The sequence below is a fragment of the Ammospiza nelsoni genome, chromosome 7, assembly GCF_027579445.1.
Source record: "Ammospiza nelsoni isolate bAmmNel1 chromosome 7, bAmmNel1.pri, whole genome shotgun sequence".
NCBI lineage: Eukaryota > Metazoa > Chordata > Aves > Passeriformes > Passerellidae > Ammospiza > Ammospiza nelsoni.
The window spans coordinates 25,966,346-25,990,877 of NC_080639.1; the positions used below are offsets into that span (position 1 = coordinate 25,966,346).

Here is a 24,532-nt window from a genome sequence, read left to right on the forward strand (position 1 = left end):
TTGAGAGAGAATGTAATTCTTCTTTGGAATTTACAGCTTGCATACTTTATTTTATCAGTGATGGGTGCTATCGGTGTGCCTGCTCTATGGATACCTAGAAAGTCACCCAGCAGGTGGGAAACCCCTGCTCCATAGATCTGACAGCCTAGGGGAGTGCAGCTGAACAACATCTGGAGGAGATACCACTTGATGAGAAAGATGAGGCCATACTGAACTTGTGTTCTGCTGGCATGGCAGAGGAATGTGTAACCTCAGCAGCAGTGCTGCTATGGGATGTGCTCCCCTTGCTGGAGTGGATGGGCACAGGAGACACCAGTGTCTGGTGCACAGGACTCTGCCAGTACAAACAATATTGCTTCTTCTCTCTCCAGCAAGCTCCTATGTGCCAAGGGTTTGTGAGGAAGAAGGGAATATTCATGCTGTCTGTGTCCTGCTGTGTAGACGGATTTACCAGGCATTTGCAGTGTTTGTTGAGTTGTACTCAAAATTCTGGTGGTCTTGGTGACAAAGAGGGTACTCTTTGTCTGTGTGTCCTTTTCCCTCCTTTTGCTGACACTGGAATACCTCAGCAATTTCTGGAGGTGAAGAGAAGCTGTTGAACAGAGGGAGGATGAAAAATAGTGATTCCCTCCTAGACATTTAATTCCAGCTGAAATAAGGGGATTTAGGAGCTGAATGCTGAATGACTGCACTATTTATCGGATCTTCCACTAGAGTCCGTTACTGTGGTCAGGGGTGAGATGGGAATATCCATTCCTGTGTTGGGGAGAGAGAAACTGAGATTAGCCAAATAGGCATAACAGGTGTTCTCCACCTCAACAGTATAAAAAACCATGAGAATGGGCCAGTAGGTGCATGGCCAGTTGGACTAAATTATTATTGTAGGTCACTTCAAATTGAAAATATTCTATTCTACATTCTGTTGCCTGATCCTTTTCAATTCCATTTTGGGGACTAATCATGAAAGACTGATTCCTGCCTTGCAGGGGAAAAATTCTCTCTGTGTTCTCTGAGAAGATCCATGGGTAGCAAAGGCAGCTGGAGGAAGCCGGTTTGGGTGACTGTCATGGCTCTCTGGCAGTCCCTCGGTCTGGGAACAGTTAGTAATTGTCTGCATGAAGACCTGGTGTCAGTATCAGGGACCTGCTTTTTTTGCCTTAATCCCCTTTTCCCCAAAAGAAGCTGAATTTACAGCTGGGGTCTGTGAGTAAAGGGCTGTTCTGCTGTGCTCAGCAGAGCAAGGGGGACTCCAGCTTTCCAGAGCCTTCTGCCTCTTGGGCACTGGTGCCCTTTCCAGACAGGGCTGCCTCACTCATTGAGGTGCTCCCTCAGCTCCCTTTCTAGCTCACCTCTGGCTCACCAAAACCTCCTGTGGCTGAGGGCTGGGAGGGCTTTTCTCTGGTTTCACTGTTCCTGTGAGACAAGGCTTTTTTTCCCTTTTTTTTTTTTTTTTTTTTTTTGGCATGGTTAGGTTTTAGTTTTGATTCAGAGATATGATATAGTCAGCATTAACCAATTACAGGGTATATCCCAGTCTCCCTGCAGCTGGAGTTGCTTGGGGCATGACAAATACCTGCTGCCCTCCTCCACAGGTTTGCCCAGACCTCTTGTGATGCATGTACCTGCCAGCCCAGAACATGAAATGCTGTTTTGTTCTAAGCCTGGGAGCAATCCACTTAGCTGCACGGAGAGGGAACTAAGAGAGAATGGTGATAAGAGAAGTAGCCTGATAAGGATTTTTGTACAGGCTGTGGGGAGCTGTGCTGTGCAGGGATGTGGCTGCTGACACTCTCAGAAGTGACACTTGGCCTGAGTGTCACACAGATTAGTGGTGTAAGGTCCCCAATGGCTCTCAGCACCAGCTCTTGCCAGGCATGGGCAGAGTGAGAAAAGGTGGAAGGAAGGTGGGACTTTCAGTGCTCCAGCCACTCTCCCTCCCTCCCTGAGATCGCTGCACAACTCTCTCTGTTTGAGGCCAATCCTGCTGTTCTGGGAGCAGAACTCCACCCTGTCTGGACTAGGCACTAGTTTTAAATCAGGACAAATGTAACTGCACAACACAAGGCATATTAGGGATGTGGTTTGTGTCTTGCTGGTTCAGGAGATAACTGGATTGCTGTTGCCTTGTCTGCGAAAAAACATTGCATCAGTGAAAGAGAAGCCTCAGTCATGCTCTTCAGTACAGCAGAATGTAAGGGGTCTGAGTTCTTCCTGACTCATCTGTAAATCTGTTTTCAAACTATGATTGTGTGGAAAAATATTCTGAAAATTCTGAGCACAAGAATAAGGGTGACTTTTTAACTTTGGCCTTGGGACCAAAAACGTGCAACTGTTTCTATGCTTTTCTGTATCTATGTTTAAAGTCTCCTTTCTCCTCTCTCTCTGCAGGTCCTTCAGAAGCTTGGTAAAGCAGATGAAACAAAAGATGAGCAGTTTGAACAGTGTGTGCAAAACTTCAACAAACAGCTGGTAAGATAATTGTCAATATGTAATTTGCACCCTGGGTTTCAGTATTAGCCTCCAGTCATCTGCTGCAATGCAATTAAAGGCCATTAAATTAAACAATGACATAGACCTGTTGAAGTGACCCATAACTCAGAACTTCTCACTTACAAGAAATGACATTGTGGCTTCCAGGGTCTCTTTCATGGAATCAGTGGGAGAATCATCGAGCATGCTGAGATGGAAAGTGCCCATCAGGATCATAAATCAAATCCCTGTGCAGGACACCCCAAGAGTCACACCATGTGCCTGAGAGCATTGTCTAAATCCTTCCTGAGCTCTGTCAAGCTTGGTGCTGTGAAAATGTCCCTGAGGAGCCTGTCCCAGTGCCCAACCACCCTCAGGGTGAAAAACTTTTTCTTGATACCCAGCCTAAATCTCCCCTCCTCAGCTTCATCCTGTTTCCTCAGTCCTGTCACTGGTCATGAGAGTGAAGAGATCAGTAAAAATAATGAAGAGATCAGTAAAAATAATGCTTGTTCTAGACTCAATTTTACAAGAAGAAATAGCTCGAGCAGAACACTTTCTTCAGTTAGCAGCTGCTTTGTAATGTAATTTTTGCTGCTCTGCTGGAAGCAGAGATATAAGAGCAACATTGTGTCACTGAATGAAGGATAAATTGGGAAACAGATTAGAAATAAAAAAGTAAAATGGAACAAGGCAGTTTCAGTTTCCCAAGCACAGTGTAGGGCAGAAGAGACAGAGAAAGCAAATGCTGAAAAGGGAACATCCTTCCATGGCTAAGACCTAAATCTGACTTCTTCCCCATACTTGCACAATCACTGTGTCAGGCCTGAGTCATTATTCTTCTGCGTGTCTGCCTCATCCCCTGTATTTTAGGGCACAGAAATATTTTAACAGTGTAGCAATTTTCCCCCACCCTCCTACTTCCACAGCAGTAGGTTTCAATCTTCAACTGGGTGTGTTTTGTTTTATTTTTTTATCTAGAGCCTTCAGCCTCCCAGCAGGGAAAACACCAGTTACCTTGTGGATTTTGCTGGTGCTTGTTGGTAGGGGAAGCATTGCTTCTGTTTTGTGGCAGGAAATGTGTGCCACAGCGTAGCTCAGGTGGTGCTGAATAAATGCTACTCTTTTGTGGCTTGACACATTTAGGACCTTTTTCTGGAGCTGTTAGTGGCAGCTGCATCGTGTCTGTTGAGACTCAGCAGATGTGGTGGTGTCGCAAAACCAGCTGAGCAGGGATTTGCCACAGCTGAATGTAATGAAAATCCTTCAGTCTGGCTTTGACTTATGTGTAACCAGAGCTGATTGCAGATTCCTGGACACTAATGCTCCTTCTCTTGGCAGCAATAGCAGCTATTGCTCCAGAAGTCCATGCAGCATGTCCACAATGATACTGTTTTGTAGACAGCAGAATATATTTTAACTGCTTTCTGACAATGTGACATTACCAGATGTGACTTTTTTGGTATAATTTTTAAGCAATTAAGAAATAACCTTTATAAATGAGAAATACAAAAACCCTCAGATTCACATTTCTAGTTCTGACTCTCTGGGATGGCTTTTTCAATTTCCAAAGCCCTAAGTTCCAGTGAGGAGCCTGTTAAGAAGCACTGCCTCTTGTATCCCTTGCATCTGAACTCTTTCTCCTTTTTTGTGCAGCAGACCATGAACTAAATTCTCCAAATAATTAATCAAAGAAGCTGGAGGCTGCTCTGCATTTGCTGCTTGGGGTCTGCTGGTTTTTCTTAGGCTTTCAGTTTCCCTATTACTAAAATAAATGCAGACAATGCCTGTTTTACAGGGCAAACCATGAGTGTGAGTTAGCTGGATTCTTAGGATATCCAGAGCTGAGGACTAGGGGAATAAAAAATTAGCTTTATATACATATATACAAACTTCTTTATATTTTTATATGTATTAGGTGTGTGTAGTATAGTTATCTTTGAGAGTTCTGTGACCTTTCATTACAAACTGCTCCAGTGGGGAATGGAGGTCTGGAGGAAAGTGACCTGTTGCTGCAGGCTGGTGACAGGACAGCGCTGCTCTCTTGTGGAACTGGCCAGGGTGTGAGCAGGCACTGACCTTGTTCACTGGCTGATTAGAGGCTCCTCTGACTCTAATGACTGTGCTGGATCACTTTGACCCATGTTGCTGTGTGTGGTCTGCTGAGGAATGGAGTGCAGGTCTAAAAATCAATCATTTTCAACCAAGGTGTTTGTGGGTCTCTCAAATAGTGGTTGAGTGGACATAAGGGAAGGCACTGGACTTCCTAACTCCGTCCATCAGGTTCATATAAGAGCACCACTCTAAGGTCCCTAAATGGTATGAACTTTTTGGCTCAGATGGATCTGCTTTGTGGCAAAAGAGCTGGAGAGAGCTGCGCAGGTGCAGCTGCGTCTCCTGAAGGCTTGACAAGCAGCAGAACTGCCCCTCACTACTCCCTCATGGAGATTCTTTGGCTATTTACCTTCCCAAATGGCCATTTGAAGGTTCCCTCCTTTTTCACTTTCCCAGTGTCACCTGTGTTCAGTCACTGGTGTGAGGATCTGTCCCAGATGCTGACCTGGGAGCAAGAGTCCTGCTATAAAGGTGCAGCTCAGCCCGTGCCTGAGGTGTGCCAGGCTTTGCCTTCTCTTGCTCTGAGCTGAAGTACTCACTGGAGGGACAGTGTGAGGCTGGTGGCAGCTCTTACACCTGGCACCAGGTGTGTTTCTACCTGGCAGAGCTGCTGGGTTCTGATACCCTTCATGAGCTGCCACTTGTGTGGAAGTTCTGGGCTGGTTTACACCTTTCACACCGAGCACATGAGAGGGAAGCTGCTGCTGGCACAGGCTGCACCCACCTCAGCCTGCACCACACTGTGGTGGGCACAGCCCCTGCTGCAGGGCAGGCACTGGGGACATTTGCTGTCACAGAGTAGGTTCCCATTGCAGTCAGTAGCTCAGAGAGGGTTTCTTCCCTGACAAGAACCCATCACACCCAGCAGTTTCCATTTCAGCCCTATGTGACAAAGCAAGCTTAACAGCCTCGCTGTGGTACCCTAGGGTGGAGCTTCCCTCCCAGAGTTCGTGCTCTGTGTTAACAGCTCTGAAGTTTTGCTGAGGGGGGGTTACCTGGAGCTGTTGTTTCAGTGCTTCCCCTCCCTGTAATTACACAGTCTGCTCTTCCAGCCCTACATTAATCTAATCTGGAACAGGACATATCTCCTGCCCCCTCAGATGTCAAATGTGTACTGAGTGCACAGCTGAGTTTAAACATCAGCAAGAGGTGACTGAGAGCACTCCAGCTGCAGGATGCAGCACCACTGGTGAGGATGCCTGGAGAGCACAGAAGGCTGGTTCTGCATTGCTGCATTTGCGTACTCCACTTTTCAGCCCTACCTTTTCCAGGAGATCTATCTAAAAATATTGACTAGACATTTAATTGTGGTGCTGGTTTTCTGCTCAGAGGATACTTTTGTCTCCATGGCTTTGGAACTGGGTATTGAGACTTGAAGAGTTCTGAGTTTGGCTTGTGTCATTTGCTGCTGTGGCAGGATTAGAGCAAGCATGCACACAATTTTAGAAGTGGCTTCTGATTTTAGATGTTACAGTTTTGAATGTTACTGCTCCAGATATTGCAGTGTCCAAGTGTGTAGTGGGCAAGTTCTGCAGAGGACTTTCCCTGCTGACAGTTTTTTATAACCTCCAAATTGTGAGTTGAAATTTAGTTATTCTTAAAAATGATACAGCAGGATGATAATGTATCCATTGGTGGGACTTTGCATATCTTGTGCAAAACAAGAATGCAGAAAAGAGAACCATTGCACCTCATAGCCTGCTATCGTTTTTCTCCTTCCCAGTTTGTGCCCCATTGAGGGGGCACCCCAGCATAATGACTTTTGACAGCTGAAGCCAACTCCAGAGACTGGGAGCTCATGGGACATCTTCAACAGCTGCCTCAGAGCTACTGACTTCAAAAGCAGATGTTTCCCATCAGCTCTCCCCACCACTCAGGCACCTCTTGTCTCAACTGAGCTCATGCTGAGATCCTTTGTGTTCCCAGTGCAGCTGTGCTCTCTAAGCAGAGGCTAAATCTGCCCAGCTGTTGAAGTGGCAGTGATAGCATAGCTTTGTGAGAAATCCATCTGCTTCCAGCAGCATGGCCCAAATTGTTTTCCATGCCTCGAAAGTTCTGGATGAGTTCGCATTTGTTCTTTTCCTACTGCCATCAGCAAAGGAAATGAGGGATTGGAAAAAGCTGGCCAGTTTTACAAACAAAGTCTTCTGGTCTGGGGAAGCATTGGGAACTGACCCAAAGAGAGTACAAGAGGAGAGGAGTTACATTTGCTGCAAAAGTCCTACAAGTTCCTAGAACACAGAGCAAAAAAATACAAAAAATGCGATGGCTTGAAGTTTCATGTGATCATAGGACTGGTGTGTAGCCTGTCTGCCAGACCAGTTTTCTTTAGTTATAAATGCTTGAGTGCTTCTTACAGACTCTCCTTAGCTGAGAGAATAACTGGTGATCTCCTTATGTTGGCAGTCTGAAGGCACGAGGCTGCAGAAGGACCTCCGCACTTACTTGGCTTCTGTCAAAGGTAAGGTCTGCACCAGCTGAGGTTTGTTCCCCTCCAGTGCCACCTCCCAGGGAGATTTCTGCAGCCTCCCCCTCCCTGCTGTTACCCCAGGCATGAGTTGCACCTTTGTTAGGGGGGGAATCTTTCAGAGTCCTTTGGGACCAGCTAGGGATTCTTTGATGCCAAACACGTGGTGGTGTCTTAGCAGATGAACCTCCACATGTTCTTCTAGGGGAGGATGGACACAAAGGGCTTGATGCAGCTGCACCCTTGGTTCCTTTCTCCCTCTGGTTACCTTCCATCTCCATTTCATCAAGGGTCAGACATTTCATAAGGCAGAGCTCAGCATCTGTTGTAATGCTCCTGTGCCTCTGGGTAAGGATTAAACTGTGAGGAACACATTATTTTCTTCTTTGTCTGAACAGTTCCCTCTTCTTTCCTAGCTATGCACGAGGCCTCCAAGAAGCTGACAGAGTGTTTGCAGGAAGTTTATGAGCCAGATTGGCCTGGGAGAGATGACACAAATAAAATAGCAGAGGTAAGACTTTGTCCAGGATGTGGGGATGTCCAGACTTGCTCTGTCAGCAGAGATGAGCTTTGGAAGCTGTGTCTGTGCACCACATTTCTTCAGGCATAACACTTTGCAGAAGAATTGGAGACAAACACAGCACTGTGAGGAAAGGAAGGCTGGAAGGATGTGCCCTGTATTTTTGTAGGAGATTGTTGCCAAATGCTTGTACATTACACAGAACTGAACACTTATGCCCAGAGGCTGTTTGTTTCCCCTGAGTGGCTAAACGGGGACAGAGGATTCCAACAGAAACTCAGGAGGGCCAGCTGGGTGTACTGCTTATGTTCTGTGTAAGAGAAAGGAGCAGATAAAATCATGGCTAAAGCTCTCAGAGCAGCCAGTTGTGTAGCTGCCACAGCCCCTCATGGCAGCACCACCAGCTGCCTTGTTCCAGTTGCTCCCTTGTTTGGCTGAGCCATGTGTCACCCCCACTGCAGGTGTTGTCATCCCTTGGCGAGGTGATGCCTGTGCAGCTTGCCCAGGTGTTTCCTGTGGAGCTCAGGGCCCAGCCTGGCATTTGGCAGCTTGGATCCCCTTGGCCTGTGCCTGGGGTGGATCCAGCTGGAGGCAGCAGCCTCTGCTCTCTTGCTCAGCTGTTCTGCTGAGCAGCAGCTGTGGCTGTTCAGCTCTCTGGATTCATTTGCCATGAGGCTGCAGGACTGGGCTTATCTGCAGCTGTCTGTGCCATTGGAGAAGTGGTGAAGGAGTAAACAGGAGAAGGATTCTTTCCTTCTCCTTCTTTCCCCTGCAGGAAATCTCACCTGAAATAACATCTGTATCTTGCCCAGGAAATAATGACTTCAAAGCAGATAATTCAAACAAAATCTGAACGTTTCCAGGTCAGTTTTTTCATTAACATGGAAACTTTGCATTAGGAAGTGCTGTTGCAGTAAATAATGGAGTTGTATTTCAGCTGGTTTTACTACGCAGTCTCTGTTGGCCTTGTTTTTTTCCTGAGCAACTGTGGTGCCTCCTGAGACATTGACCCTTCAGAAAACTTGAGCCAGAGACATCAAAGGGGACATGAATCCTAGAACTAACTGTAGCTACCCTTTGGGTCTGCAAGAATATTTCCAGCTGTCCACCTTCCCTTTTAATTCCTTATTTATAGTTTGCTTGCAAGAAGGTGAGAGAGAAGAATTATTCCTGCTAAATAAAAAGCACAAAGTGGGAAGTTTTCCTGAATGTTTTAGCCAAAACCCTTTGTTCATGTGGAAAAACAGGAGAGAAGGTAATTTTCACCTAATTCAAGGTGTTGATAGGAAATCGCTGTGCCTGAGTTAAGGTCAAGGATGAAGTGGGCACAGCTCAAGGTGAAAGCCTTGGCTGTGGCTTCCATTGGGCTGTGGAGGCAGGAGGTGTGAGATTGATAGTGTAGCTTTCTGTTGTTCATGATTATCCAGGAAGCTGTGTTGCAATGAAAACCAGAAAATAGTGGCTTGTGGTGTCAGGTGTCCCTTTTTTGTAGCTGCTGGGAGAAGGAGGCAAAACCAGCTTGGCAATTACCTTCCATTGTAGAGATTTGAGTTTAACATTGCAGGGGAAAGATAGGGCTTCAAAGGCATTCTGTCCTTGGAGAGGTCACCAGAATTAGCAGCATGAGGCTTTGCCATTTCTGCCAAGATCTCTGTTATCATTAGTTTTCCAAAGAAATTACTGTTTCTTAAGAGCTCTGAATGCCCAAGATTGTTGGCTGTAGCACTCACAGAGAAAAACAGAAATGTGGAGCCCTGTGTTCTTAATAGTTAACTCATTACTTTTGGTTTTCAGAACAATGATCTCCTGTGGACAGATTTCCATCAGAAGCTGGTGGATCAAGCACTTCTGACCATGGATACATACCTTGGCCAATTTCCAGATATTAAAGTAAGATTCTCTTGGAACTATTTGATCTAGAGATTTGCAGCAGATAAAAGCTCTGAAGATCAATTTCTTATATCTGCTTTAGGAGAGTGTGTACTGGGCTTCTCCAAGGTCTTCTTTAAAAGCAGCCAAGATCTTTGCAGCCCTGGGTTAATTGAAAATGTCTTGTTCTAATTTTGGGCTTAAAATGAGAGTGAAGATTCCAGGGGAAAGATGCTGAAGAGAAAATAGAAGTGTTGAACAAGAGGATCCATGAAATTCCCTATTGCATCAGAGTGCAGGGGGGGCAGTGTCAACAAAAGCTCAGAAGGTCTCAATCTCTTTTTGTCCGTTTGTCTTATAACTTTCTTGTAAGCAGAAAAAATTGAGGAAGCAGTTAGTGCCAAATGTACTTTATGAATAGAGGCTGGTGTGGAAGGCAAATTTCTGTGGGTCCTTGAAGTCTGCTGTGTTTGTACCCAGCTTTTTTCAGGGAAGGGAGAGTGCTGGATGGGTGTCTTTTTGGGAGAGAGTGTATCCAGGGACCAGGGTTTGAATGCTGGCCTGTGACCTTCCCTTCCCCCACAGCTATCTCCTCCGTTCATTTGGAGGTTATGCAGGAAATGTCTTCACCATATGGAAGCACAAGTAATGATATCACCATATGGGAAGTATCAGCTTGGCTCCTTTCCAGTGAGAGCAGCCCTTTCCCCAGCACATGTCTCTTAAAACCTTTGTCAGTATTTATTGCTTCAGGAGGACTGTGCTGTATCAGATGGGGGCAGGTCACAGGCTTGTAAAATGAGCCCCGAACAGCAGTGGCCTTGTCTCCTGGGACTCCCTGGGTTTGCTTCATTTTTCCAGCCTGTTCTGCCCCTGGAATTCTGGGGTGGGGAAGGGCTGTGGCTTTCCAGCTCCTGGAGGCTGTAGGGCTGATCTCTCTGGGATGTGATGCCATGGGCCTCAGTCAAAGTGCACCCTGTGCTGCTTCCTCAGCTGGATGCCTTACTTTATGCTTGCTGCAGACTCAGGCTTTGGCACTCCTTTGGTCCAAATCACATTTTATCAGTTGTTGAACATTGCCAGCTACACAGAAGTATAGCTAGGCCTCACATAAAGAATTAGCATTCTTGAGATTTGCAGGCAAAAAAAATTAAAAAATTCCCTGTCTCATGTCATTTACAGAATATTTGAGTTGGTTTTTGTTGTTGTGGTATTAGTTTTCTGGTTTTTGTTTTCCACAAAATGAAATTTTCTGCTTTTCCTGGAATTCTGGCATTACTCTGGTAAAATAAGTTGATTAATGGAGAGAAGATGATTTTAATTTTGTTGTGAAAAGGCCTGTTTTTATTAATAGCCTAGTAATTAAAATGTTTGAGTTAGATTATGCATGTGTTATTTTTTTGTTACATTCTAGCATGTTCTCAATCAATCTTTACTTGAGGGGCTGTAAAAATTCCCATGGATTCTTTGGACTTGAAAAGGGATCTCCAGCAGGAGTGTGAAAACAGAGCATGCCTTTAGTAAGGAATTTTTGTGTGTTAAAGAAAATAATTTATCCAGTGTTGGAAGTTAACCCCTGAACAAGGCCTCTCCATCTTCTCTAACTTGAAAAAGTACTTTAAACTTTCTTTGCAGGTCAGTGTCTGTACTTCTTGGAGTAGGACTCTTCTTGCATAGCATTTAATATTTCTGCGTGAGTTTTTTGTTGGTTTTGCACAATGTGCAATAATAGTACAGGTCTCTGCAGTGAGCCCAGAGAAGATAAACTACAGCCCAAGTTCTGAATACCTGTTGAATTGGGGATTTTCTGACTTGAACTAAAGTTGGTGCTCTATAGCTGTAAAACCAAACATCAGTAGAGTGCAGAGGGCAAAAGTTTTTTTTTTTTTTTTGATGGCTTGAGTTTGTTTTTTCTTTTTCTTTTTTTTTTTATTTTTTTTTTTTTAAGGAGACTCAAATTAGGATGGCTTTGTTGCAAAGTAGTAAAGACTGCTGTAGTTCAGCTGTTACATTTGGGTGATGGTGGGTCCCTGCAGCTGTCCTGGAGTGATAGAAGGGAGCCTTGAGTCTTCCTAACAATCCTGTTAGTGCCACCACTGGCAGTGGTGTGCTCAGTGGTTACTCCAGGAGGGCTCACACCCTGTGTGTCTGTACCTTGCAGCATTTCCCTGTACTCCAGGCAAGAATGAAACAGAAACATGGGGGTGTTAGAAGTTTGGGAGCTGCATAAACATGGAGGGGTGACTTTGTTTGAAAGATGGGTGACATTGAATCAAACTTCCTGGTGGGATAACCCAAAAACTGAAGTGTCTGTGTGGCCATGTCAGAGGTGGGGAGAACTCCAGCTATCTCTACCAGGCTGACCTGGGGGCAAAGTGGTATCTTAAATCCCAGATGGGGTCATGTTTCCTCTGGTCTGTTTGTAAGATGCATTAAGCTGCAGATCAGGTTGCTCTGCAGCTGGAAGCCCCCTCCAATACTTTGTCTTCTGGCTGGCACTGTGGTGTTTGGGAGGTGTCTCCTAGTGACCTCAGCTGTGGGGTGGCTCAGCTTCTTCATGACTCCTCTCTTGGAGTGAGCTGAGCATTTAGAGGAGAGTTTGGGAGTGCATGTGGCTGAGATCCTGCAGCTCTGCTGTGACTCACCCAGAGCTGCAGCAGTGTTTGCTGGAGGAGCAGAGCAGTGTGTGTGGGAGGTGTGTGAGCTGCTCTGGCACAGATCAGCCCTGAGCACGGCTCTGCAGTGTATCTGCAGGAGCCTGGGGAGAGGAAACCACAGCTCCCTGCCAAGGCAGGACAGAAGGAGATTCTGCTTTTGCAAGTAAATCCCAGTGCTGATTCCTCCTTCTGCAGTGTGTCCCTGGGTTTTGTGGTTAATTAGAAATGCTCCTGGCTCATTGCCATGCCTTTTCACTCTGTTATCCAGCCTGTCTCTGGGCTGCTGATTACTGACCGTGCTCCAGGCTCTGTGATCCAGGGAGAAGTGTCTGGTGAGGCTGGGAAGGTGTGTGCTCCAACCCAGATAGTCTGGGATGTTTGCATGCAGTGTGGGAGGCAAGGGGGCTGAGGGGATGGATAGTTCCTAAAACAGGGAAACCCAGTGGGCCAGAATCTCAATAAAGTGCAACTTGGCTGGGAGAGAGAGCCTTGGGCTCCTCACTTCCACACAGGATCAGGCCACAGGCCTGACTGTCTGTCCTGGATTCTCAACCATGGATTTGTCAGGACTCCATTCCTAAATTTAAGTCTGGTACACAGTCAGCACTCTCCTTGTATTTGTTTTGGCTTCAGTGTTGTATGTTGGTGACCCAGGGCTGCAGGTTTTCCCTTGCACTTCCCTTGTTTGAATGCTGGTGACAGCAACCTCTGCCTTTGGCGGTCACCACCGTCTGCAGCTTCTGTCACAGGGTCCAAAAAGCTGTCCATGGCATAGCCTGAGCATTGGGGATGAGTGCTTTAGCTGTGCTGGCAGAAGAAATGCCTTCTTTTGTTGAACTAAATCTTTCAGGCTTCCACACTAACTAGTGAGCTGGTTAGTTAGAGACTGGCTGCAGGCCTCAGGAAGCCCTGAAAATAATGAAGAATAGGATGCAGGCCCATGGTGGGGCTTAGGAGGCAGTGGAGCTAAAGTTCTGAAAACACCCATGTCACCCAGAGGTGGGGCCTGTTGGTGGATCCCTTCACCTTCCCTTGATGGCTTCTCTCTCCTCCTGAGGTGCTCCCTCTGAAATGGTGCTTGCCACAATGGCTCCCGGGGCCTCCTCCTGTGTGGAGGATCCAGGGAGAGTCCTTGTGTGGGCAGAGTGTGGGGTGTTCTGGAGGTTGGGAGGGTGTTTTTCCTGGGAGGCTTTGCAGTTTAGGCTGCTGGGGAGGACTCTTGGTGTGACTCTTTTCTCCATGTTTCTAGTCTCGTATCGCCAAGCGAGGAAGGAAGCTTGTGGATTACGACAGTGCCAGGCACCACTTTGAAGCCCTGCAAACTGCAAAGAAGAAGGATGAAACCAAAATTGCAAAGGTAAAGGAATCAGGAGGATATGCAGCCTTCCTTTCTTTTTGGGAGCTCTGCATTTGCCAGCTGTACCTGTTCATTGTGTTTTCACAGAATTCATTCATTTTGGCAAGGACCTTTAAGATCATTAGGGCGTTGTGAACTGGTGACGTTTTGCTAGGTATTTCCTTCTCATTTGTTTAGTTTTCCTGGAAGGCAGGATGGCCTTTGTTTGGTTGGTTCAGACCCACTATCAGCAGTCTGCATGTCTTGGTGGCCAAATGCTTGGGCATGGGTTTGTCACGTGCACAGGACCAACAGCCTCTGACAGAAAAGCCTGTGTGCCCCTTGGAGAAGCAAAATCTTGCAGTGCTTCAGAAAAATGTTACAGTTTGTCTGCTTCTTGGGACTTTCTCTCCATCCTAGAGCAGTGGTAGGAATGTTTCAGTGTTACTTGAAGTTGGTTCTGTTTGTGAAACCTTCTGATATCCCAGCAGAGAGAACCTTAGGAGTGTGAATTACAAGTACATCAATGGAAAAGCACTCTATGCACATTTGATGAATGCATTCTATTGTCTGTTGGTCACAATTACTGGATAATAAATATGGCCAACAGCAGAAAAATAAGAGTTTTTCCTTGTCAGGTTTCTTTCCTGCCTCTAAATAGCTTGATCCAGGGCTTGCCCAATAGTCAAGTAAAGGATTTTATTTTTAATGAGATTTATTTTAATTAAAAGTAAAGTTTACATTTTTTTAATGTAGCTGAAAAAGGTAATAGTGCTAATTTTGTTCTAGAGAAGGTGCATTAATTGAATACTGACCCTAAAATGAGCTATGGATTCCTCTTATACCCGGAGTGTATTTGAACCCATGTGCTTCCTTTCACAGGACACTTCTTGACACAACAGAATAGTCCAGGGCTGGGGAGACATCTTTTATTCTCTTCGGTGCGGGCCATGGTAAATTGTGACTGCTCAGGGTAGAAGCGGTAGAGGAAAGAAAGACCCTGGATCTGTATCTTTTAACCAGGCTGACAAGTCATCTTTTGCTTAGGGTTATTTCTGCTAGGGGGGAATATGAGCTAGGTAAGTGATGCTGGTGTTTTTCCTGCATAGAAGAAATTAAGATGCATCCCTGCTCTAAGTGAAAGATGTGCATTTAGAAGCCACAGTACTTTTATTGTTAACCTGCAAGTCATCAGTCATCTACAGTGTGCTGCTTGCACTGTGATTAACCTCGACAGACAAAAGGGGAGAGAGATTGATGGCCCAAGTGTCATTGCATCACTTGTGTGTCAAAGCAAGTCTTGATTCTGTATGCAAGGCATGAGGCCCAGCTGGTTGTGCCTTCAGTTCAAAGCAGTAATTCATTGTGTCTGGGGCAGGAGCAGAATTTCCCTGGGGCATGTTATTTTATTGGTGCATGCCAGTGGGATCTTTGCTGCAGTGTAAGATAAAGCCAAATGGTTTTGTAGGAATTGATCTACTCAGGTTGGTACCTGGTGCCCTGCAGCAAAGTTTAGCTGCCTTTATCACTGCTGCAGTCACTGTTGCCCCAAATGTTCACCTAAGATGATATAACAGGTATGGAGGAAAGTGCAGTTTGAAGAGTGAAATATTGAGAGTTAGGAGTTGGTGCTCTATTCATGAGCCTGTGAAAGGGTCTCTCAGTACCTGATCAAACTCTTCTCATCAGCCAAAGCATGCACTGGATCTGATCTTTCCACCCTCTGGAATTCAGGCCATAAGCTCATGCACAGGATAATAGGTGACACATTGCACTGCAAAGATGGGAGCAGCAAGTCCCAGGGGGTTGTGTGTGTGGCCTTCCCAAGGGGGCAGCTCTCACTGCCCAGCCTGGGATCTGACATTTGCAGTCACACAGCTCTGCAGGGCTGTGGGCAGCAGCCAGGGCTCAGTGTGCACTCTGCTGCTGGAGGTAGTTCACCTCTGTTTCTGTGCCTGGAGTTTTGCGCCTGTGACCTTTGAAGTAGGGTTGTTCCAGTATAAGTTACTTGGGAATGTGATGACAGACCCCTAGGAGAGGGAATTCATGTTTCTGACACAGGATACAAGTGGGAACTGACTTAATTAAGGTTTCATGGTATAGTAACAGAAACAGCAGTGCAGATACTTTTTGGCATTACGTGGTCTCTTTTATTCTTCTCTAATATATGGATGTTCTTTTCCCACCCAGGACCCCTGCCACTTATTACTAAACTTACATCCTGCTATTAAAATAAATCGCTGTGGACTTTCAGCTGTTGCATGCAAATAATTATGATGATTAATTAATCCTGACCTCTCTTTAAGGAGCTCCAACTTCACAGCCATGCCTTGGAGTAGGGTTGTTTGTGTGCTAGGTCACTAACAACTGTATTTGTTGCTCTTACAGCTGCCTGGCTGGTCTGCAGTATCCAGCCCACATGGGGACATTAATTACTGCTAAACTTGGCATGCTTCAAAGGATTCATAACTGATCAGTCCCAGGATGTTTGTTTTTTTTCTCTCGCCTTGGTGATACTGGTTTGGCCCAGCCTCTAAATACACACTCTGTTGTGATTTTAATTTTTTTATCCTAAAAGATATATGTTTGTGTCTCTCTTGTTCTCTGTTTATTTGTTTTTCTTTTTTTTCCCACTCAAACATGCTCCCTCCCCCAGCCTGTTTCGCTGCTTGAGAAAGCTGCGCCTCAGTGGTGTCAAGGGAAGCTACAAGCTCACCTCGTTGCACAAACTAATCTGCTCCGAAATCAGGTGACTGCTGTTCTACCTGGCTCTAACCCTGCATGTGCTATTTTGGGCTCTAGATTGCACCCTGCAAGTAATCTCTAGGCAACGTTCACTCTAGTCCTCTCTCATCAGTGTCAAGATCAGAGAGGACTGACAAGTCCTCTCTGGACTGTCAAGAGAGCCTTGACAAGTCCTTGACACTCCTTAGCCACCGTGGGCACGGGGAAGTTGCTGACCAGTGAATGAATCTGTGGCTGCCTGACTGATTTCTAGTCAGATGTGTTAATACTGGGCTGTTGTTTTCTCCCCCTGAGATGAAATGTGGATGAAGAAAGGCTATGGAATAACTCTGAGGCAGAGGGTGATGTATTACACAGCTCCTCCAATTACCACTTCCATTTTGCGCTAAGAGAAGCAGTCAATTTTTATTGTTGCCGTTTCAAAAAAAAGAGAAAAAGGAAATGCTGAAAAATTGGCCTATGAATTTGTGTCATTGAGTAAAGCCACAAAAAAATAACATTGTGATTTCTGTGGCTGCTGAGTTAGCTTGCAACATTCTCCTGTGATATTCCCACATGAGCACTGTCCTGGCTGTTGTGGTTTAAAAGCCATTTTTAGATCCAATTTCGATCTGCACAGGAGAGGAGATGGGCCCAGATCGGGCAATTTGTACCCTGTGTGACATATTTGAACAGGCTGAGATCAAGGTGGTGTCATCTAGCAGTACTTAGGCTATAGCACCTTGAGAGATATAAGCAGCTCAGAGGAACTGCAGGGAAGAAAAATTTCAATCCTACTTGCATAGAAGTGTGACTTTCTGATGAAATCTTGATCAGTGTTTCAGTTGGAACACCTTAAGGGACAAGAGGGAGTTGTCAGAAGACAGTCAGTGAGAAGAAAATGCTTTCAATGAGCAAGGGATAATAAATCCTTACCATACTGGGAGAGAGCACCAGTTACCTGCTCACAAATTCCTGGTGAGCTCATGTGTTCTCATTCAAATGGCCTGTGTTTTCACATTCCTTGTCCATGGAATGAATTGCAGTTTAGAAACGCCTCTCACCTTATGAAGCCCCTCACAGTCACTTTATGGCTTTGGATCAGGGAAAAGACTCCAGTACCACATCAGTAAAGCTTGGGAAACAAACAGCTGTTAGCAGCCCTGCTTAAGATGCAGAGCAAAGGGAGGAAATATGTATTCATTCTAGATTGAAGGGAGAAGGACACATGGCAGCCTCCTGGGGGCTTTTCCTGTAACTCTGCTGGCCCAGCTGGGAGCTACCTGCACAGTTGGGGTTCTTGACTGGTCTGTTTGACTGGTGGTTTTTCTGGAGGAGTAGAAAACAGGTATGGGAAGTTCCTCAAGTCACAAATAAATATATGAATCTATCAGCTCATGGGCGTTTTTCCTCTTCTCAGGCTTGGCTGTGGTGACTGCTATAATAGCAGCAAGCACAGACTGCCCAGAGAGGAAGTTCCTATGAGTGCCCCCTCATCCATTGCCTGTGGATCTTAGGATACCAAGAGTCACTCCATAATTTCACTGTTCTGGGTCACTTTGCCCTACAGCACATGCAAGGGACTGTGTAATCTTTCCAGGCACTGTGCTGCGGGGGCATTAATCTCCCAGTACATGGCATTAATATATTCAGTGACCACAGATATTTTCAAAACGCTCCCTTTTATTCCTCTGCTGAGTAATGCTATTGCCAACCCTAATTTTTTTTTCTATTTGTGTAAGCATTTTGGGTTTTTTTCTTTGCTTTTTTCTTTATTTTAGTTTTACTTTTGGTTGGAGACTAACAAAAAAAAACCCTTAACAAAGAACATTAGTTGTATTCTTAACTTGTAGGTTTTCTGGCTTGCCTTCACAAAAATGAGTAGGTAGGAAGAAAAGGCTTCAGTTTTTACATTTGTGTGATTTCAAGACTGAAGGTGTTAATGACAGCCCTAAATCTCATTAACCTCCTAATAAAACCAGGAGGGCTGATGACACTGCATTTATTGAGAAGCTTCAGAATGTTAAGCCTCAAAAAAGTCTTGTTTTACCAGCAGCTGTGTTGCTGTCTCTTCTTGCCTGATACTTTTACAGCCTCCATGCAAAAATGGGGTCAGTGAGATATGGTGTTTCTAGTGTAAAGCAAAGTCCTTCCTTCCAGTGTGCAAACTTCTGGCTCTTTAGGCCTTTAGCAGATAAAAAAAAAACAAAAACAACACAGTGAGGATGTTTTGTGAAGTCTGCTGTGGGAGTTGCTATTGCACACTCCCAGTTAGAAATGTCAGTGACTGTGCTTTTTGAAACAAAGAGGAAAATGGCTTAGAACAGCACATTCTTGCCTTTTGACTAAGCTCTGCTGACATGTTTAATGCAGACTAAAAATCAACATCCCAGTGATAACAGAACAATATCTCTGTCTGCAGGAAAAGGTGAGCAAGTTGAGTCTTTCTGAGAGGCAAGTCTGGTTGGGACTGGTGGGGCCTGGGCCTGGAGGGAATCCTCCTGCTCTCTTCCTTATCCCTGCCTCTTGGATATCTAAACTATTTACTGAGCAGTGCCTAATTACCATAGTTCACAACAAAGGCCTTTGAAGTGAAATGGTCACCAGACTGCCTGGAAGCACAAGGCTGGACATAACCAGACACTCAGGAGGGCTGGGATGTAGCAGAATGAGTGGTAGTAGCATAAACAGTGTGGAAAAATTGTCCCCTGCCACAACTGAACTGGTTGTGCTTGGCACTCTGAGCTTTGGCTAGGTGGAAGGTCAGGAAAGTATTTGTTGTCCATCTCCTGCTCAAACCTTCCCCCTTTCAGGCAGGGAGAGGAGACAGATTTTCTGAGATCCTGTTTCCTATTTTTTCTCTAGAAGGGCTTGTGACCAGGCTGATGTCTGGCTTTGGCTCTGGCTGGAAGCAGTCAGGGCTATCAAGTGCCAGGATTCCAGCTTCCAAGCAAAATAAATCCCACTGGTGAGAAGATCCCTGGGCAGACTAAGGACTGAAGAATTATTTCAATGCTCTAGCTGGGGATGAGAGCACTAGCTGAGCCACAGGCCCTGCTGGATGGATCCCTGATTCCTACAACTGCTCTAGAGTGAACGTTGCCTGTTCCTGGCTTTGCCTTTGCCTCGGGATGTCACAATATTCACACCTTGCTTTCTAGGTTCTTTGACCTTATACACAAGTAAATGGGAGAGGGAAAGAATGTTAATGATAATCACCACATCTGAAAAACTAACAGCATTCAATGGTGTCACATCATCTCCTGGGTTGATTCTGGTTCCAGTATAGTTTGGAAGTTAGAAAAAGATAAAGCCAAAGGGTGGACTTGTTGGTGTTTTTATTTTTTTACTCCCTTTAAAATGGTTGCATTAGTAGCATTCATTCATAAAGGTGTTTTAAGGTAGAATGAGTCTTTGTGATCATTGTCTCTCATTCAGCATAAGCTGTGTCTCTGTTTAAAAGACTTTTTGTTTGTTTTGTGCAAACCCTCTTGAAATGTTGAGTTTTTCAGTGAGTGTAGCAGCGAAACAGGGGTTTCTGGGTGGAAGCACCATGACCCCTTCTCCCCTTGCCTGTTCCTCACCAGGTCTTAATTTCTGAATACCCAGATGTGTCTCTTTACAGGGGAATATTTTTCCCCTGGTCTTGAGTACAGAGCCTTAGCCTTGCCTCTGGCAGCAATGAGCAACCCTGTGATAGGTGAAGCTAGCTGGAAAGTAGGAGCTCCTGTGGTTTGCTCTTGAGTCAGGAGAGAAATGGAGAGTGAAAGGATCCTGCTCCATATAATGGAGAGTGATTCCTGTGAGGAACAGGATTTGGAACTGCCAAATATTTTTAAACCATTTCTCCCATCATTCCTGTTGTTGTATATAACTGTCACTAAGGAGCAGTAAGCTGGATTTCTTTAATTAAGCTGACACAAAGAAGATAAAATTTGATTTCATAGAAGGTGTAGGAATCTGACTGCAGGCTGGTAGGGAGATCCAGCTTCCATAGCTTGTGGGCTCTTTGCAGAGGCCTGTGGTGTTGTGAAATTCCTGCTGTTGTCACAAATAAAGGCACTTGTGCTGACCTTCCAAATTTGATCATCCAGGGCTTTTTTCCATTCTACATCTCATTGCATGGCAGAATGCTATGCTGCTATAGATTACAGGATAGAAATATTTCAATTAGAAAACTTTAGGTCAAGGCACTGAAAAGAGAAAGAGGTGACCTAGGACAGATGCAGGAAAGGGCATGTGCTTGTTGCTGGTGTCTGCTGTCAGCAACAGAAACCAGGAACATCCTTTTTGTTGTTGCTGAAAACTGACAGAATTGTCCATCAGTGTTGGGATCTGTCAGTGTCTGGGTCCAATGAACAGATCAAATTTAAACTCTCATCTGGGAGAAGGAGATCCCTTCTGGAGTTGGGGCCAACAGCCAGCCAGGGATTGCGCTTGTGTGAGACCATGGAAACCAGGATGTGCTGCTGAAGCCCTGCAGCCTGGCCTCCCTCTGGCACAACTCATGCTTTGCATACCCTTCCTTGCTTCTCCAGTCAGCTTTGTGGGAGAGCTCTATCAGCCAAGGATGCAGACCTCCTCTCTTCCTCAAGGAGATGGGGCTTTAGCATGACCTGACCTCAGCAGAGAGTCTTCAAGAGGGAGGATTCTTCTCTAAAGCCATTTGGGATGGGTTTCAACTCTTTCTGAGATCTGGCAAGGGACAGAGGCCCCTGTTACCTTCATCTGTATCTGAGCTGGAGGCTGGATGCCTGACCAATTCCTTTCAGGTTTTGAAGTCAGGGAAGTTTAAAGAACTTGAAACACATTAGTGGTTGTTTGAATTGCTGTGCGTATAAACGGGGAAATTTGTTGAGAGAACCTGAGAGGAGCAAATTCAACCTAAAGGGTCACCTGTGGTGCAGCCCTGGTTCCTGGGAGACTCATTTGGGATGCTGGTTACCTCATGCCAGAATTTTGCCTGGTCTCCCAAAGAAGTGAAAAGAGTCTCAGCTGTTCCAGCCCTGCAGGGTGCTTGGCTGTGCTGGAGCTGACAATTTCCTTTCTCTGTTGCTAAGGCTGAAGAAGAGTTGGTAAAGGCTCAGAAGGTGTTTGAAGAGATGAATGTTGATCTGCAGGAGGAACTGCCTTCACTATGGAATAGGTGAGTGCTGGAACTTTTCCTGAGGCCTGGTTGGAAGGAAATGAATATCCAAGCTCTAGGGTCACAAATCCTCTTAGCCTAGACTGGGTGTCTGCTCTTTTTTTTCCTCTGGATTGTCTCTGTTTGTCCTAGGATTCCCCCCAGTCACAGGTTCACTCTTGTGCTTTACTTCATGATTTTCCTGAAAAGCATGATTTTACCACAAAGAGAAACTGTATTTCTCTGCTTTTCTTAATCTCTTTGCCCTACTGCTGTATTGCCCTAAGTAGTTTATTTAGTTGTTATTTTGCACAGAGTTATTAGAGATTTGTACAGAATGGTCTTTATATTGCACCTTACCAACTCTGCTCCATTTTCAAGAAAGACCTGAGAGACCATGGGTTTGCCATACCAGAGATTGTGGTGATGAAAAGAGAGGTGAAGCAAAGACCAACATTTAGCTTGGGGGATGAACTGCAGGGCAGCAGAAGCTGATTTATGGGGATGACACAGTGGAAATCTGGCAAAATCTTCCTAGCAGTGTCCCAGCTTCTTATTTTTAAATGCAATGGTCATGTCCAGGCTGACAGTGATGCTCTGTGAGGATTGAGAAAGTGGGCAGCAGCAGGGTGGGAAAGCAGAGTGCTGATGTGTGCCTTCACTCCCCTTTCCACCAGCCTGAGCCAGGACTTGTGCTCACAGCAGCCTGCAGGCCTGGCTGGGGAAGGAGCTGGGAGGGACAGAGGCATCTGGGGGTTCCCTGTGCAGAGCTCCAATGCTGCTGGCCTGGGACAGCCTCTCCTGTCCCTCCTGCTGTTTCTCCTTAGGCTGGGTGCTGGTGGAGCACTCTCTGTTGGCAGCTGGCAGGCTGGTGACAGGCAGCTGCTGGCATTTTCAGGCCCCACAGGTTTTTCACAGACTCCGGCTTCCCAGCTGATCCTTCTGCTTCCCTGTTGCTCTCTGTGCTCTCCTTTGCTTTCTTACTCTTTCTGCCCCTGAAGCAAACAGTTCATGCTGTTTTTGATTCCCTGGTGCTAAGGGACTTCTGGATGAATTAATGTCTGTCCCCTGCTAATTCTCCCAGCGCTGTCTGCATCACAGCCTCTATCCTTTTTTTTTTCCAACTTCCTACTGCTGGTGCTTTATTTTTTTTTTAACCTTCTTTTGTATTTTTTATTTCTTTTTTTCCTGACCACCCTATACCTCCCTCTCCCTTCAGTCAGCGTAAATTCAGATCCTGTCCTACTCAGTCTCATCTTCCCCTGGACATGTTTGTCCTGTGCCTGGCCTTTGCTCCATGGTTCCATTTCCTTGCCACCCTCTCTTCTCACATGTAGCATATCTGAGTTGAGTTTGCATGGGAATGGTGGGTGGGAGGTAGCAGAGCAGGATTGAAAGATTTTGAGAGAGCACTGTGTCCATTAAGTTCTTCTGTCTTGTATTTCATTTGACAGTCGTGTTGGTTTCTATGTCAACACATTCCAGAGTATAGCTGGCCTAGAAGAGAACTTCCATAAAGAAATGAGCAAGGTAAGGCAACCAACAGCTTATCCTATTTACTGTCTCTTCACTGTTAATGAAAGAAAAACAAAACCCAAGAACCAGCAAACAAATTCAAACAAAACCAAAGAAAAAACAAACAAACCAAAAAAAAACCCCAAAACCTCAAGCTAAAACACAGTTGTAGAAAATGGCCCTATGTTGGAGCATAATAAAAACCCTTAGTATTTTTCTGAGCAACGTGGGACAAAGGCAGTCTGACACAGTAATGTAAAGGGATGGAGCACAGGGAAGAGACCGCTGAGCTGTGGGCAGCAGTGGGGAGTTTGTCACTTGACAGCACTCATTTCCAGATCTGCAGAGGAAAGGGAAGCCACTCTTTGACCTGTCTCTTGCTGCCATTTTTAGTTCATCTGCATTGTGGATCTGTAACCTATGACCTGGCCAGGCTAAGCCTGGTACATTTTCCTCTCCCTCTGCTGCCTGCACCCAGTTGCTGTGTACCCTCACTGTACTCAGGTGTGGGGTTAAAACCAGCAGGGAGTCTGAAGTTGACTGAAGACTGAGACATGCCTCACTCCAGTCCCTCAAAAAGGCTTTCCCCCACAGTACCCCTCTGCTTTGGCTCCTTTCCTGCCCTATGACCCAAAAGAAGGCATTTAAGTACTTAGTGTGGGCATTGTGTGGACCCCCAGTGTGCCTTGAGTTGGGAATCACAACAGAAAGCAGGGTTGGCAACATCCTGGTGCTGTGTGGCAGCACCCACAGGAGACCCCAGGACCAGTCTGTGGGAACGTCCCCCATTGCCAGTCTCATTTACAGATATGTTGTTGTTCTTTCAGGGAAGAGCTAGAGAAATCCTGAATTCCTTAGGTCTGCATGCTGCTTGGAAATGTAAATGTTGCACTAATCTTGAGGCAGGAGTGAGAGCCCAGCTGGAAAACCTTTATATTCCCTGTGCTCCCTAATGTCATCCTGACAACAAAACAGCCACTAAGCAACAGGAAACATTATAGTCCTTCAATTCCCAGCAGTCAGGGGCCCTCTGCCTTGGTGTAACACATCAATTTTGAGCCCTGCTGACATTTTATGGGGTCTTTTCCAGTTAATAGCTTACTCTTCTCCACTGAGGGATGAACTAAGTGTTAAGAATAGGGAGGATTGTTAGAATTACTGGTTTGTTGCTGCTAGCTCACATTCAACAAAACATGGGAAAGATGCTTGTTAGACAGGAATTCTCTTCTTGTATGATTTTTCTAGTCAGGATATTTTCTTTCTTGAGGAATTTTGTATGAGGGCAGGGCTTTTGCTTTGGTTCCATAAGAACCATCTGTTTCTTATTACTGCTACAGCTTCCAATTAATTGCTGGTGTTGCCTGCACACTGCCTCCAACCTTGATTTCATGGAATCCCTCCTCCTGCCAGTGATAAATCCAACATCTTGTCTCGTTCATGGATTGGCTGTTCCAGGATAGGAGTGTCTGGAGTCACTGCTGCAGCCTTCAGTGCCAGGGAGAGTTTAACCCCTAACAGTGCATTTCTGCAAAGACATCCAGGTTCTGCCCAGGTCTAGATGGCCCAGGCAGCTGGTGAAATTGAAGGTTGTTCATGGAAATGGCCGTGTCCCAAGCTGAGAAACAGCTTTTGGCTACAAATCCTGAGTGAAGCTCCAGCTGTAGCACACAGATCTTGGGTAAACAATCCACCTGCTTCTGCAGTGGTGCCTGGCAGCACCCTGGTGGGTCCAGGT

At 45.7% G+C, this 24,532-nt stretch overlaps 1 protein-coding gene across 10 annotated transcripts in view; it reads left to right on the forward strand.

Annotated features, from left to right (window-relative positions):
- Positions 1 to 24,532, forward strand: part of BIN1 (bridging integrator 1) — a 90,087-nt gene that overhangs the window by 34,650 nt on the left and 30,905 nt on the right. For 5 of the 10 annotated variants that reach the window (XM_059475883.1, XM_059475884.1, XM_059475885.1 and 2 more), the window contains exons 2-9: positions 2,389 to 2,469; positions 6,991 to 7,045; positions 7,468 to 7,562; positions 9,366 to 9,461; positions 13,347 to 13,454; positions 16,090 to 16,182; positions 21,218 to 21,303; positions 22,737 to 22,812. In XM_059475883.1, the coding sequence (XP_059331866.1) occupies positions 2,389 to 2,469; positions 6,991 to 7,045; positions 7,468 to 7,562; positions 9,366 to 9,461; positions 13,347 to 13,454; positions 16,090 to 16,182; positions 21,218 to 21,303; positions 22,737 to 22,812 (690 nt within the window). The remainder of the gene's footprint in view (positions 1 to 2,388; positions 2,470 to 6,990; positions 7,046 to 7,467; positions 7,563 to 9,365; positions 9,462 to 13,346; positions 13,455 to 16,089; positions 16,183 to 21,217; positions 21,304 to 22,736; positions 22,813 to 24,532) is intronic. The other 5 variants (XM_059475889.1, XM_059475892.1, XM_059475888.1 and 2 more) reach the window with 1 other exon arrangement.